The sequence below is a fragment of the Puma concolor genome, chromosome A3 (assembly GCF_028749965.1).
Source record: "Puma concolor isolate L17-30 chromosome A3, mPumCon1.1.hap2, whole genome shotgun sequence".
NCBI classification, from domain to species: domain Eukaryota; kingdom Metazoa; phylum Chordata; class Mammalia; order Carnivora; family Felidae; genus Puma; species Puma concolor.
Window position 1 is genome coordinate 20,351,869 of NC_141669.1, and position 15,659 is coordinate 20,367,527.

The window sequence follows — 15,659 nt, forward strand, 5'->3', positions numbered from 1 at the left end:
GTCTCCTCACCTCCTCTCTCGGCCGCAGCCTTCCATGGGCTGGCTTCCGCCCCCCGCGGAAGCTGCTCTAAGAAAAGTCGCTGGCCAACTCCAGGGCGTCAGATGCATTGAGCACGTCTCAGTGAATTCACCTTCCACAGGGCTAGGCAAACACTCTCGGGAAAGCCTTCTCCTTTCTGAGTCATGGCTCTTCTCCCCTCGGCTACCCCCCAAGCCCCTCGTCAGTCCCTGCGGCCTGCCAGTCCTGCTCTCTACACGGCCCAGAAATAGTGGGGTTTTGTGGCCGCGATCCTGGGACTTTGTCTCTTCTCTCTCCCTGTCCCTGGGTGAGCTCATCAGCTTCCCCGGACTTAAACACTAGCTTCTGCTCTTAACGCCCTCTCACCTTTGCATCTGGAGCCCAGACCTCCCTGCCCCCCAGGCTCCAGGCACCTCCACATCTCAGACTGAAGTCAGAATTCCCGCCGGTCTCAAACCTGCCCCTCCGCTAGCCATCCCCATGTGAGGACATGGACCAACCATCACTGGTATTCAGGTGAGACCCCTGGGAGTTGTCCCGGAGTGCCCCCATGTCCTCCCCTCCCCCACCTCTCCCCTCCATCAGCAAGCCCTACTGATTCTATCTCCAAAATACATCCCGATGTGTCCACTGCTGCCCCTTTAATCCACATCAGATCATTCCTCTGCATAGAAACCTTCAATGTCCTCAGAACTATGCCAGCTTCTGGCCAGGAGCTGCAAAGCTCCATGTGGTTGGACCCCTGCCGACCTCCCAGCCTCGTCCAGCCCCACTTCCTCCCTTGCTTGTTTCACACTGGGCATACCGGTCTCTCACTTTGCCAAACAAAGCGCCTTGCTTGTGTGTTTCCTCTTCTTAGAACACTACCCCACTCCGCTCCTCACCAGACACCTTGCACGGGGGTCGTGGGGTGAGGGGTGGAAGCTGGCTAGTAGAGGGATTTAGCAGCAAGAGGCGTTGAGGCAGTGGAGACTGAAAGACCAAGGAGCGACCCGATGAGAGCCAGCTCTCCTCTTCCTTTAGGTCTCAACTTAAGTGCCACCTCCTCCAAGAAGCCTCCCGTGACCACCCCCACCTAAAGCAGGCCTCTGTTATCCTCTACTTCAGCCCCTTCTTTACGTTTCTGTCTTTATTTGTTCTATCTCCTCCATCAGAATGTCAGCTGCACGAGGCCAAGAATTATATAGGCACGGAGCCTAGAACGCTACCTGGTACACAGTAAGCGATCAAGAAACATGTGTCGAACGGACAAAGAAACCAGTCACTGCCTACTAATTGAGCGGTTCCCTGTAAGTGCAAGAGGTTAACCTGAAGGGGAAACTGAGGCTCAGCCAGGGGCCGACAACAGCTCCGGAAGGCGGCTGAAGCTAACTTCTGGTTTTCCAATGCTGGGGGACGGGCTGGGGCCCAGGCCAGAAGGCACCTCACCTCCCTTTTCCAGCGTGCCAGCCACTCGTCCCGCTTGCGCTTGCTGATGTAGTAGGGGTCCCCCGCCTGGAAGGTGAGCCGCGGCATGGGCCGCTGGCGGAGGCTGGACTCCCAGCCCAAGCCACCCCGCAGCCGGCCCCGGGAGCCCTAGGACAGAGAGACGACAGAGACAGACTGGCATTAAGATGGGCACCGACAGTCCCACTGCAAGGTTTCTTCCTCCTAAGGGGAAACTGAGGAGGCACTCACCTCGAACACAACACAGGAGCTCTGACTCCTGGCCAGAGATGCCGACCCTGCAAGTGCTGGGCAAGCCCCTGTTTGGGCTGGAGGAGTGAGCCGTGGGGTAACGGGGCACGTGGACGTGAACCACGAGGGGAGGTGCTTGGTCTCAGAGAGGGACCAGCTGGCTGCCTCGTTGGGGGACTGCTAACCTCCGCACCCATTTCCTTTCCTCCTAACATGGGGGACAGGTAAAGAAGGGGGCAGGGCCACCTCAGGATTCCCCTCACACACACTGGCCACAGTTGGTCAGAGAGGTGGCTTTCTTCTCCTAGAACCAGGATCCACAGAGCCCCTGGGGGTTGAGGAAAACACTTGCCTCCATTTTCATGGATTCGATGTTGGTCTCCTTCTGTTCTTTGCCTGTGGAGAGGGAAGAACAAAGGGACTGTCGCAGAGTTACAGGAGTGGCTCAGAGGCCCCACCTTGTGCCTGGGGTCCCTGCCACAGAGACGGGGTCCTCCAGCCGTTCAGTTGTTCGTGTGTCAAACCTGCTGGCCCACCGCGTGCTAGGCACGGTGTTGGCCCCAAGGACTCAGAGCAGGGCCTAGAGCAGAGAAGGGACTGGTGCGGGGTTGGAGGCCCAAATCCGAAGGAACAATAGAAAAGCCAGGGCCACTGTTTCTGGCCCACAGACACTGTCTTGGGCACACAAAAGGGGTCATCTAGAAACAGCTCTCTCCCCCAGAGGAGGGGCCAGACAGCCTCCCCCTACCCTGGAAGGGAGCTGTTCTCTTCCCTGTATGGAGTCAGGCAAAGATACCCTGGGGGGCAGTGGGTACAGAGCCACTGGAGCAAGACTCTGGTGAAGCAACTTTGTCTCTGAGACTCGGTTTCCTCATCTGGAAAATAATGATGCTGGAGATGATTTCTAAGGTCCTTCTGCAATTCTCAATATTGTGGTTCTGTTATCGATATCTGCCTCTGTACTCCATTCTCCCCCCCAGCCCCCTTCTCAGGTCCCTGAGCTAAGCCTTTATTCTAGTAGACTTGGATTCCAGCTGTTTCTGTGTGACCTCTGTAACCTCTCCTAGCCTGTTTCCTCACTGCATTAAGATAGAGAACTGTTCTAATATCTTTAGGTGATTGGCAACATTGAGTGCCTGGGGCAGGGCTTGGCATATAGTAGGTGTTCATTGAACGTTCATTTGGATCTCTGTCCCCAAGGCATTTCCCTGCTCCTCTACCCTGTGGCTCCTTCACTGGGCCCAGATGCCATTTCCTGGAAGCCCCCCACCCCCTTAGCAGAAGCCCCAGAAGTTCTGTCTATAGGGGAGTCTCACCCTCTCCCTGTCCCTCTCTGGGCCCCAAGCAGGAGGACAGCCACACTCCTCCAGAATATCCTGTGCTCCTATCCCGGTCCTCTCGGGGTCCTCACCCAGATGCCCTTCCCGGGCCCCGCACACACCTGGCAGTCTGGTGGCGGGGTTGGGTTAATTATGCCTTCCAGAGCTTCCTGCAGGTGGGGGTGGGCAAGTGAGCCCCTTCTCACCTGGGCCCCTGAACTCGGTTCTCTGAAGCTAAAAGTACTGAGCTTGGGCCCAAAGCAGGAAGGTCACTAAGGCTGGTTCACGGTAGTTGGGGTGGGGGAGCCCAAAACGGAAAAAACAGCCCCTACTTCATCTCCTGGCTCTGAAGCGGAAACCAGACACAGCATTGAAGGCCTCTTCAGCCCCCGGAGAGGAAGTTTCTTTCCCTCTCTCTCGCTAGAGAAGACCTGGGGCTCTTTGTGTGTGCCCCTGGGGCAGGGGCAGTCCGGGGTTACAGCGCCCCCAGAGCCCAGGGGAGGGGAGGCAGGGGCAGCGCCCACAAGGGCCCTGGCTGCGGGCACCGCACCACGTGCCGGCATGCGACAGGGACGGTGCTGAGCTGGCTGCCTGGGTGGGGGAGGGGGCGTGGGAGGAAGCAGGAGTGTCTGTCGTGGGTGTGCGCAGTGGGAACGGGGGTGCTAGCTAACACTTTACACGACAGGCTTTTTAAGTGTGTCTCACCCGGGGCTTTCTGTCTCTTCCTCTGAGCTTCCGCTCAGCACGGCCAGCTCCCAGCTCCCGGACTTTTCTCCCTGGAGCAGGGTGCCCCTCCCGCCCCCGGGGGTCCCCCGCCTCTCAGACCTGCACCTTCTCCCAGCAAGGCTTTGGGCTGCCAGAAGGGGGAGCCTGCCCTCGGACCAGGCTATGACCCAGGGTCCCTTGGACCTTTCAAGCTTTTCCTATGGGGGTCCCTCCATGGCATCTCATTATGGGGAATCATACATTTATTAGAATGAAAGAAAATCAGGGCTGAAGGGGACTGTAGAGATGCTGGAGCACCTGTCCAGTCCCTAGATTTTGCCAATGAGGAAACTGAGGCTGGGGGGTGGGTGGCTGGGGGGGTGTGGAGTGACTTACTGCCAGGGCCGAAATCAGATATCGGGGCTCCTGAACCCCAAGCCAGCTCACTTTACCCTGTACCACCTTCAGGTTCTCCCCTTCCCCATTCCCTGGCCCCCATGCTCCCCCAAACAGAATTGCTTTTCCTCGTGCAGTTTCCAACTGGCTTCTTTCTGGAATTTTCTCCCTGACAGATTCTGCACATGCCCACTGAGTGATATCACACACACACTTTCCAGCCTGGCCCAGCAAAACAACAAACTGGGCTGTCTCAGAATGCCGCACTTGTCCTGAGTCAAGGAGGGTCAGCTGCTCTCTCAACACTCCCTCTGCGGTCCATCTGCTCCTGGCCCAGACCCAGGGTCACAGGCGGGCCAGGTGGCTGCATGCCTCCCGGGGTGGCCCTGGCAGACTCAGACATGACCCTAGAGTATCTTAGGTCCTGGGGGCAGGAGAGGCCGGGATGTTTCCAACACTTACCTGTCTGTCTAAGCCTATACCCAGCTGGGGGCCACCCCAAATTCCCTTGAAAAGGAACCCAAATCTCAATGACAAGGCTAAGGCCAGGCTTGCCTCAGAGGGCAGTCACTAGCCCAATAGTGAGTGTTCAGAGAGGGGCTTTGTGCTGACCCTGATCTGGTCCTGTACTAGTTGTGCAATCTTGGGTAAGTAACTTAACCTTTCCGAACTCTCAGTCTCCCCAGCTGAAAAATGGGGACAATAAGAGTCTTCCTCACGTGATCACAAAGATGAAACAAGAGAATACATAAAAAGCAGGGCTTCTTAAACTTGAATATGCATCGAAATCAGGATCTCTTTGAAATGTAGATTTTGATCCCACAGGTCTAGGGTGGGGCCTAGGATTCTGCATTTCTAACTTCCGAGGTGACAGAGCTGGTCCATGGGCCACTTTGAGTAGTGAGGATATAGGACACTCAACGCATAGTCAATACTCAGTAAAAGAAAGCCATATTACCGTCGTTTCTATTATAATCATGGCGGCATTAATGCTAGGAATGCAGGAGCGGTCCCAAGGCCACCACCTGCCTATCCAGGTGGCTCTTGTCCTGATTACTCATCATCTCCCCTGTTCTTCCTTCTTTCTCCTGGCTGTACTATCAGGATCTGGGGCACCTATGTGCACAAGAACGCTGCCCTAAAGTCTTCTGTCTTTCCTGTATAAGAGCTAACGGAAGGGGTTCCAGAGGGGATGGATGCCCCTCCCCCCCCCCAAGAGATCTGGAATGAGGGAAATAGAAGGGAGACCATGGCTAACTCACTTCCTCCCCTGGGGCCTTAGTCTCCTTCCTCCTTGGAACTAAGCAGCTGAGTACGTGTTCTGTGTGGCTGACTGCTGGCCTGACAGACCGCTGCCCATGCCTCCAAGTAGCACCTCACGGGTCTCAGCATCCGGGCAATGCACAGTGGCCTTCAGGGGTCCTACCAGCTCTGAGCGCGGCCAGTATCTCCCCCTCCTGGATAGCTGCAGCACACAGGAGCGCTCTGAGGCCGTAGCTGGGCGGTCGGGGAGGCCTGGAGTGTTTGCCTGCCACACTCAGCACTGAGACTCTGAGGAAGGTCCGCCTGATGTGTGAAGATCCCAAACCCAGGAGTCACCTCGACACCCTCTCTCCCCTTTCCCCTGGTGTTCTGGGGCTTGTCTGTTTCTCTCCATCTCTGCTGCCACCTCACTCGTCACAGCCACCTTCCCCCGCCCTCAACGCCTGCAGCAGCGTCCTAACCCTGCTTCCCAACCCCTCTGTTCCATTCCAGGATCCAGAGCGCAAAGTGATTTTTTTTTCAAAACACAAAGCAGACCGTGTCACCACCCCCCCCCCCCCCCCAGCCCCGAAGGTGTCCTCAAAGACCTGCCCCGGCCCTGTCTGCTCTGCTCTCATCTCACACCCTTCTCCTTTGCCCTCTCCACTGCAGCCCTGCTGGTTTCTATCAGGTCTCTGGGTGCCCTGCTCCCTCCTACCTGGGAGCCTGTGTACCTTTTCCCCCTCATCCTGCACCACCCCTCACGTGGTGAGCCCCCACTCATCCTTCAGCTTCTGTGTCACAGGCCAGACCGGCTGAGGTTCCTTGGTCACCGTTCCTTACAGAACCCTGCTTATTTTCTCTTAGAGAACACATCTCCCTGTATAATCACAAGCTTTTCTCTTTTTTAAACTTAAAAAAAACTTTTATTTTAAGTAGGCTCCATGCCCAACGTGGGGCTTGAACTCCAGCATGCTCTACTGACTGAGCCAGCCAGGCGCCCCAATCACAAGCTTTTAAGTGTGAATTTCTCTTTCATGTCTGTCTCTCCAGCTGACTGTGAGGTCCTTGAAGGCAAGAACCAGGTTTTTGTTCATGATGGTTTCCCCAGATCCTGACACACACACACACACACACACACCAAATAGGTGTTTAACAAACGCCTATTGACCGACTCAAGAAGGAACTCCTGAGAACAAACAGAAATGGAGACAGGGAAATCCCAAACTGAAAGCAAACCCTTAAGGGTTAAGAGCGGCTTTAGAGCTCTGGCTCCACCCCACTGGGCAGGAAGGACCTGCCCTGACCTTGCACAGCAGCTTGGTGCCAGTCGTGGTGAGATCCCAGGAATCTGGGAGTCAGCCAAGACGTACCCACGGGAAGTGGCACATTTGGTGGGCAGGGCTGATGGGCTCCCAGGTTCTGCTCTGGAACACCTGGTCTCTTTAACGGGAGGGATGGTGTCTTCTCCCTTTCCTCCTCAGTTCCCCCCCACTCAGGCCCCTTGAACAATCCTGCCAAGTGTCGGGACATATCCCATGAGGCACTTGCGTGAGGGCAGGAGCCCTGGACAGTTCTGGGCCAGCCCACCCCGAGCCCCATTGCAGAATAAAAGGGGACAGTGGAAGGGCACACCGACTTTGAAGCCAGAGACCAAGACGGAATGAATCCTGGATCTACCACTTACAGGCTCAGGGTCCCTGAGCAAGTCACTTCCTCTCACTAAGTGGCAAGTTTTTCCTGCTTTAAAATGGGGATAATAATACCTCCGGAAGACTGTTTGGAGGACTAAAACAACGAATACAGAGTGCCCTAGAAAGCGCTCTGCACATAATGGGAACATCAAAGTATTAGTTGAATAATAAATGAATGAAAGATATTTTTTAATAAATTTGGAACTCTCTTTTCTGGAAATGCGCTCAATCTTGCATGAATATTGGGTTTGGATCCATGCAAAATAAGCGATGCCAATTAATCAATTTACTCATTCCATCATACACACTTGGAAAGAAGACGTTTTGAATTTAAAATGCACATATGCAAACCAACCTGGCAGGGCCCTGGGAGGATCAAACGTGATAATATATGAGAAAGCGCTCTGTAAACTGTGAACCCTGTACAAATGCTAGTTGTCCTCATTACCAACATGTTTACAGCTCGCTTGGCCCTGAAATCACTGGCTTAACCTGAAAGAGAAAAGTAGGCAACTTTCCAGGACTCCAGGGAGAGGCCAAAAAGTCCAGGGAGAAAGGGGCCTGGGCCGGGAAGCGCCCTGGCCACCCCATCCGCCCCTCCCCCACCTCGCTCAGTCACAACCACATTTTAGCGGGGTCAGCTGAACTGTGGTGGGTTCAGGACATCTGTGCTGGGGAAGACTAACTGGGCTTTTAACACCTACAAGGGCATCCACTGCTCTGAAGAGCCCAGAGGCTACAGACACAACCATCCCTGAGAGCTGCGCCAGGTGAGAGCTGAGGGAAACTGAGGTGCACACCCAGCCTACGAAGGGGTAGGGGGCGGGGTGGGGGGACAGCCATCACCCCAGTCCCGCAACTGTTAGCATTCTGCAAACCCACTGCTTCCAGATCTGGCTTTTTTTTTTTTTTTTCTTCACGAGAAGCCAAAACTCCAGATTTTTATGTGAAATTTCTTGATTTTTAAATACTGGCAACTAATTTTTTTTAGATGTTTAAAACACTACATGGGCCAAATAAAACACGTATGCAGGCTGCACGCAGCCAGCCGCCTCCAGGGCACAGCCTTGGCAAGCCCACCGACCTTCAGCTCCCATGCCTCCCCGGACCGGACCTGCTGGCCCCAAGTCTCTAACCCTCGGGGGAATCCTGCGGAGCCCAGAGAGGCTGCCCCTTGTGCCCAAGACTCACTCTCTTCTGCGGGGGCTCCTCGGCCATCCTTGGGGGTGCAGCAGCCATTCTCCACAGCTCTGGAGGCTTCGGGTGGGGTCTCAGCCGCACCCTCTCCCTCTGCTGGGGCTCCGCCCTTCTGCCCTCCAGCGGGGCTCCCCTCCTCAGGCTGGGGATCACTCCGCTTCTCCAAGTCCCCATTGGGTAACAGCTCTGAGGGGCCTGAGTCCTGGGCCATGGACGGGGACTTGGAGGTCACTGCGGAGTCCTTCGGCGTGTCACTGCTTTCCACCTGGAAGATGAAGAAACAGGAGGAGAGGATTAGACCAGCGGTCTTGTCTCTCTTAGATCACTAACCCCTCTGGAAATTCTGGTGAGTGATGTCCCCTTTGTCCAGAAAACTGTGTTCACGTAAGCATCCGTACCAGCAGAGACACTCACGATTTTGCTCTCAGTGTCAAGGGATTCGTGGGCCTGACTCCCTGAGGTCAAGGGGTTTGTGCACTCCAGCTTCAGAAGCAGGAGAAGAATCCCGGTAGGTGTGCCAGGCTGGTTTCACTGCCCAAGCCACCCTGGCCACCACCCCCGCTCCCTGAGGTGACATAGGGCTTCCAAGCCGATGCTGAGGCCCGCTGTTAGAAACAAATGTTCTGGGGCACCTGGCTGCCTCAGTCAGCAGAGCCCGCGACTCTTGATCTCAGGGTTGTGAGTTCAAGCTTTGCATTGGACCTAGAGCCTCATTAAAATAAATACATAAGGGGTGCCTGGGTGCCTCAGTCGGTTAAGCGTCCGACTTCGGCTCAGGTCATGATCTCACGGTCCACGAGTTCGGGCCCCACGTCTGGCTCTGTGCTGACAGCTCGGAGCCTGGAGCCTGTTTCAGATTCTGTGTCTCCCTCTCTCTCTGACCCTCCCGCATTCATGCTCTGTCTCTCTCTGTCTCAAAAATAAATAAACGTTAAAAAAAAATTAAAATAAATACATAAACGTGAGAATGCAAGCTGATGCTGCCACTCTGGAAAACAGGATGGAGGTTCCTCAAAAAACTGAAAATAGAACTACCCTACGACCCAGCAATTGCACTAGGCATTTATCCACGGGATACAGGTGTGCTGTTTTGAAGGGACACATGCACCCCCATGTTTATAGCAGCACTATTAACAATAGCCACAGTATGGAAAGAGCCCAAATGTCCATCAATGGTGAATGGATAAAGAAGATGTAGTATACACACACACACACACACACACACACACACACACACACACACACACAAAATGGACTATTACTCGGCAATCAAAAAGAATGAAATCTTGCCATTTGCAACTATGTGGATGGAACTGGAGGGTATTACACTAAGTGAAATTAGTCAGAGAAAGACAAAAACCATAGGACTTCACTCATATGAGGACTTTAAGAGACAAAACAGATGAACATAAGGGAAGGGAAACAAAAATAATATAAAAACAGGGAGGGGGACAAAACAGAAGAGACTCATAAATATGGAGAACAAACGGAGGGTTATGGGAGGGGTTGTGGGGGGGGGATGGGCTAAATAGGTAAAGGAATCTACTCCTGAAATCATTGTTGCACTATATGCCAACTAATTTGGATGTAAATTTTTAAAAATAAAAAATAAAACAAAATAAATAAATACATAAAAGAAAAGAAAAAGAAAACATCAAGGATTTTTTAAAAAACAAAAACACAAACAACAACAAACATCCCTTGCACTATCCCTACTGCAAATTAGGACCCCTCCTCAGAAGATTCTAGTGTCACCAAATCAATTCTGTTAACCTTGGGCTGATCTGACTTTTTTGTTGTTGTTGTTAATGTTTATTTATTTATTTTGAGAGAGAGGGAGGGAGGAGGGAGGGGCAGAGAGAAAGGGAGAGAGAGAATCCCAAGCAGGCTCCTTGCTGTCAGCGCTGTGGGCTGATCTGACTTCCGTCCGATGTCTCTGGCTTTTGTTCCGGCCTCCTAAGGCCCAGACCCAAATAGTGACCAGTTGCCCCCTGGAGCAGAAGAGTCAAAGGGGGAGCCTCTCAAATATACATTCTGCTGGGCCCCAAAGCCCGGCACAGTTCTTTCCCTCAGCTCTGGACCCCACGTGTTCTCCCAGCACCCAGGCCCCCGGAGAAACCGCCCCCCGACCCCAACAGAAGCTGTTTGCAGCCTCTGCGGTAAGCCCTCCCTGTGCGTGTTCTCATATTCCCCTCTGAAAGGAAATGTATCGCTCCATCCCAAGAGTCTAAGACCCGAGCCTGCTACAGTTCCAGGTAGTAAGAATCCCATCAAGGGTAATCGTGACTGTCCTTTGTAAGTGTCACTGCATGGTGGGCAAGACTCCTTGTCACATTACCCCTTTAGAGCCACTCAACCTCCCTGAGGAGGCTCTCAGAGAATTCTGTGACTTGCTTAAGGCCACACACTTTGTAAGGACAGAGTGAGGGGAGGAGAGCCTGAGGAGCACTTTGTGCTTGGCCCCTGAGGGGCAAGTAGGCCCGGACATCTCAGAAGGAAGGGAGGTGTCCTCTTGGGGCAGAAAAAGCTAGCTTCCCCTGTGATCAGTGCTCTGCCATGCCCACGGGCACAAGGCCACCCTCGGCACCCGCCAGCCGCATCCACGGAATGCCTATGAGAAGGGAGACCGGGCTGCTGGCCTGCCAGTTAGGCGATGCTCAGGAGGGGGCCTCGGGTGCCCCACCTAGAAGGTGAGATGCTTAGGCTAGTCCCCTGAGGTTTTTCCCATCTTTTGAAGTCTTTTTTTTTTCTTTCTGTTTCTAAAAGTCAGACACATATATTATAAAAATTCAAGCCACACAAAAATGAGTCTTCTTAAAAGGCTAAAGCTCCTTTCTCTTTTCCTTTTTTTTTTTTTTACAATTTTTTTAACGTTTATTTATTTTTGAGAGTGAGAGACAGAGTGTGAGAGGGGGAGGGGCAGAGAGAGAGGGAGACACAGAATCTGAAGCGGGCTGTCAGCACAGAGCCTGACACAGACCCCGAACCCATGAACCTCGAGATCATGATCTGAGCCAAAGTCAGACGCTTAACCGACAGCCACCCAGGCGCCCCTAAATCTCATTTTTCAATTCCCTACTTCCAAAATCACAGGTAAACCCTGATCAACAATTTGGTGAGTATATTTTCTAGACTTTTTTTTTTCTATGCATCTACAATCATGTGTGAGTTACATGTTTATACATATGTATTCGCACACACATCCAGATCCAGATTTTTTTTTTTTCTAATAGGGTATCATACTACTCTGTGTTCTATAACTTGCTTTTTCACATAACAAGCAGAGTGGGCATCTCTCCATACCCGTACATATGGATCTGTCTCCTATTTCACAGCTGCTCAACATTCTATTGAATGGAGGCTCCATAATTTATTCAAGCAGTTCCCTAATAGTGAGCCTTTGGGGGGATTTACTTTACCTACAGTGAACCCCGAGCACTTCACAGTTGTGTGCACCTGTGTATTTCTGTAGCTTGGAGTCCCACAAGTGGGCTGGCTGGTAGAAGGCCCGCCTAAGTGTGAGTAAACAGGCCAAATTCCCCTCCAGAGAGTTGTACCACTCAAGTGTACCCTGACGGCCCCGAGAGAGCGCGCTGGTCTCCCTCCCCAGCAATCTCCAAGGCCGCTTCTGCTCTAAGGGTCTGTATCCTCAACTCTGAGCCCGCTGCTGCCATCTGTTGAGGAACCTCCAGGGTGGCAAATAGGGACAAGGGTCTTGGGGACAAAAAAAATCAATCCATCAAAATAAAAACTAGAGTCTTCCCTGGACAAGGCTCCAGGCCAGGCCTACAGAACAGCCTGAGGTAAAGGGACCGGGTAGCTTGGGGCAGGCCTGCTTCCAGGAAGGGAAGCTCCCATGGAAAGCTGCAAGTGTATGCAGTCCTCAGAGGCTGGGGGTGGGGTGGGGGCTGTAGCAAGAAAAAGAGGAGGCCTCTGGCAGGAACAAGAAGTCCTCCTGTTAACCTAGCCTTGGGCACAGAGGGCCTCCCAAGCCACAGCCAGGAGGCCAAACACAGGAACACAAGTGAGCAAGGAGGCCCCGTCTTTCTCCTTAGCCTCCATCTCTGAGTGTTGGGACCTACACACCCTGTCCAGGACTCAGACGGCCCTTCCCACCTCCCTGCTCAAGCCAACAGGGTTCCCTGGCCTAGCACACCCCTCCCTGGTACAAATCCTCTCACCTCTAGACAGCCCAGGTAGAGTAGGGCATACCCGGACCCTCAGGGCGCCCCCAACGCCCAGCTGTGTCGGGCACCACAGAGCCCTAAACATGGCACTCCCAGGAAGACGGGGTGGGGGTCCCGCTGGCCAACTCAGGCTGGGAAATTCAGGTCAGAGCCAAGCTCTTACCGTGGCCACGTCCTTTTCCCCTCTGGCCACTTGCTGCCCACAGACACCTCAAGTTGGGGCAGGCTCCCAGCCCCCCAAAGCTGCTCGAGACAACCCTGCTGTCACTAACTTCCTGCCTGGGAACCACATGGCCTGCTCTCACCCTGGGACTCACTTCCTGTTGATCGCCAGCTCCAGCAGAGAGAGCCAGGAGGACCTGTTCTAACACCCACGCTGCTCACACACCCCTTCCAGGCCCGCTCCGGGAGGACCCCAGTCTGCAGCAGACCCCACACCCTCTCCAGAAGCGGGCGAATCAGGCGAAGGGAAGCACTCTGCACAGCTCCAGCCCCAGGGTTAGTTCAGTGGGCTGAAATCCCCCCTGGATCCCACACAGTCCTCACCTCCTCTCTTCCCAACCGCGCCACCCTCCACTGCCCATTCTCTCTGGTTCTAGATGAGTCTGCATTAGCCAAAGCTCTGGAATCGGGGGAGCTGCTGACTGCAGCCCAGGCCAGCCCCTGAGCCACTCAAGACCCCCCCCCCCCACCAACCCCCCAACGCTGGGATGCCTGGCTGGCTCTATTGGTAGAGCATGTGACTCTTGACCTCCAGGTTACAGGTTCAAGTCCCATGCTGGATATACAGAGTACTTAAAAATAAAATCTTGAAAAAAAAAAAAAAAGAACCCTCCCCTCCCCAAGCCAGCAGTACGTCCTCACTGGCTTCCTCTCTGGGGCCCAGGCAACTGAGCAGGTTGAATCCACCTATAAGAAACCTCTGAGAGGAAGGAAGGAGGTCCACAGGCAAATGAGCTGAAGTGACTGTCCAAATCTCTTGCAGGGGCTGCGTACACCTTGAAAGGGGCATCTCAGGTGAGGAGCACAGCCTGATCCACACCTGGAAGCCACCGGGAGAGCCAGAACTGCACCCTTCTGCCCCTACCTCCATACCTTCCTCCCAGCTCCTTCCTCTCCTGTCCCCTGTCACCCTTGGGCTTGTCCACTCCTGAAGGCAAGGAGTTTGCTTTATCCAGCTCGACTCAGCAGGAGCAGGGCACCTGCTGGGCACTCAGTATTCATAACCGATTCTTGCATGCCAAGCTTAGGTTACAACTCAGAACACCCAGCTCATCTGCTTAGAGGCAGTTTCAACTTAGTTGCAGGTCAGATGCTAACTTTAAAATTCGGTTTTTGTTTGCTTTTATTTCACAGTTGCCTTGAAAGGAGACACAGCGGCACACCCTGAGACACTTATTTTTTCCCATGGAGGTGAGGGGGAGGGGTAGCAGCAGAAGCCCCCGGTCCTTTCAGAAGCCACCAGCAGCAGCTGAAGGTGACAATTTCAGCTTCCTCTGCTTCTCACCTGTGGGGCTGGGGGGAGGGGCGGCAGAGTTGGCAGAATGGGAATGGCGGTTCCCAACCGGGGGCAGTTTTGCCCTCCAGAGGACATTTGGTAATGTGTCTGAGACACTTTTGGTTGTCACACTGGGCTGGGGCTACTGCTGGCTTCTAGTGGGTAGGGGTCAAGGATGCTGCTGAACACCATAGAAGAACAGGGCAGCGACCACAACAAAGAATTATTCGGCCCCAAATATCAACAGTTCTGCTGTTGAAAACCCCTGGGCTGAATGGGGGGCACTGAGCAGACTGCCTTTTTCTAAGAACCCTTTTTAAAACATCTTTAAAAAAGTGTATTGTGGCAAAATATACCTAACATAAAATTTTACCACTTTAACCATTTTCAACTGTACAATTTAGTGGCGTTAAAGCGCATTCATACTGAACAACCATCACCACCATCCGTCTTCAGAACTTTGTCATCATCCCAAAAGGAAACTGCACCCACTACATACTAACTCCCCACCCCCCGTGCCCCCAGTCCCTGGTAACCACTATTCTACTTTGTGTCTTCTAAGGAACATTTTAAAGTCTGCCTGTCTCTTACACACACACACACACACACACACACACACACACACACACACACACTCCCAGCCAGGCAGGTATTTGTGCTAGGCCCTGTCCCCAGGTCACAGTCAGCCCCTCCAGCCCCCCCACCCCAGCCTGGCAGTAAAGGTGTTGGGGGGGGGGGTAAAATCCAGTCCAGAGGTCACCGAACCCCCAGCCCACTGCAGGCACATTTGTTTACCAAGCCTTCCACACCCTAGCTCGTTACAGCACGCCTCTGCTACACTTCATTATTCACCATGTGTCTCCCTCGCAGACTCAAGAGTTTTGCCTTACGTATCTTTTCATTCCCCTCCCTTCCAACGACTCCACCTACAGCTCCCTAGCACTGAGCATGCGGCATAAATATGCACATGCAATTAATAAATGTAATTATCACAATCGTCCTGGTGGGTAGCGTTACCCTCACTTTTCCGAGGAAAAAGGCACCAAGGCCTCTGGTCACACACCTTCTAAGTGGTAAAGCTTCCAGAATGACCCAGGTACGAGAGAGGCATTTGAAAGCCAGCTCCCTCTTTGGGTTGAGTCTCTGGAAAAACCCAACCTCAAATCCCAAGGGTTCCAAGGAGGAAAAGGAGGCTTTGATGTGCCTAAGCAGGGCCAGGGAAAGGCTGCCGGCTGTTTCCTTGGCAGCAGCCACAGCAGGGAAAAGCCGGAGGCAAAGCAAGAAGCAACCTTCGGCAGTGAACCTGTCCAGGCCCCCCGCCCCTGTCCGCCTCCTCCTCTGCTGGAAGTCTGGACCAGACCCCAGAACACCCCCCCCACACACACAGATGAGGCCTCATCTCCCAAGGTGGGGCAGTGTGCTGAAGTTCCAAATAAGGAAATGACTTTCGAGAGGCCCTTTATTATAATAATAATATTTACACACAAAAAATTAAAACCTGGCAAATAAGAGATGAGGAAAACAATACAAAGGAGGCGAGGCCCAGACATCTGAGGGCACAGGAGCCCATTCACTGAGGGTGCCAGGGCACAGGGACCAGCTGTCTAGGGCAGCCCCGCGTGCAGGCTCACCTGGGCCCAGGTGTGGAGGGGGCCGGCCCAGGGCCCGGCCTCTCTTACAGGAAGCCCCTGGAGGCCTGAGTCAGGTTCCCGGGCTGGCTCTGGG

The 15,659-nt window shown here is 53.6% G+C and overlaps 1 protein-coding gene across 5 annotated transcripts in view; it reads right to left on the bottom strand.

The window, feature by feature from the left end:
* DNMT3A (DNA methyltransferase 3 alpha) overlaps positions 1-15,659 on the bottom strand; it is a 100,407-nt gene that overhangs the window by 36,837 nt on the left and 47,911 nt on the right. For all 5 annotated transcript variants that reach the window (XM_086700142.1, XM_086700141.1, XM_086700145.1 and 2 more), the window contains exons 4-6: positions 8,244-8,514; positions 2,049-2,092; positions 1,448-1,594 (exon numbers count right to left, since the gene is read on the bottom strand). In XM_086700142.1, the coding sequence (XP_086556268.1) occupies positions 1,448-1,594; positions 2,049-2,092; positions 8,244-8,514 (462 nt within the window). The remainder of the gene's footprint in view (positions 1-1,447; positions 1,595-2,048; positions 2,093-8,243; positions 8,515-15,659) is intronic.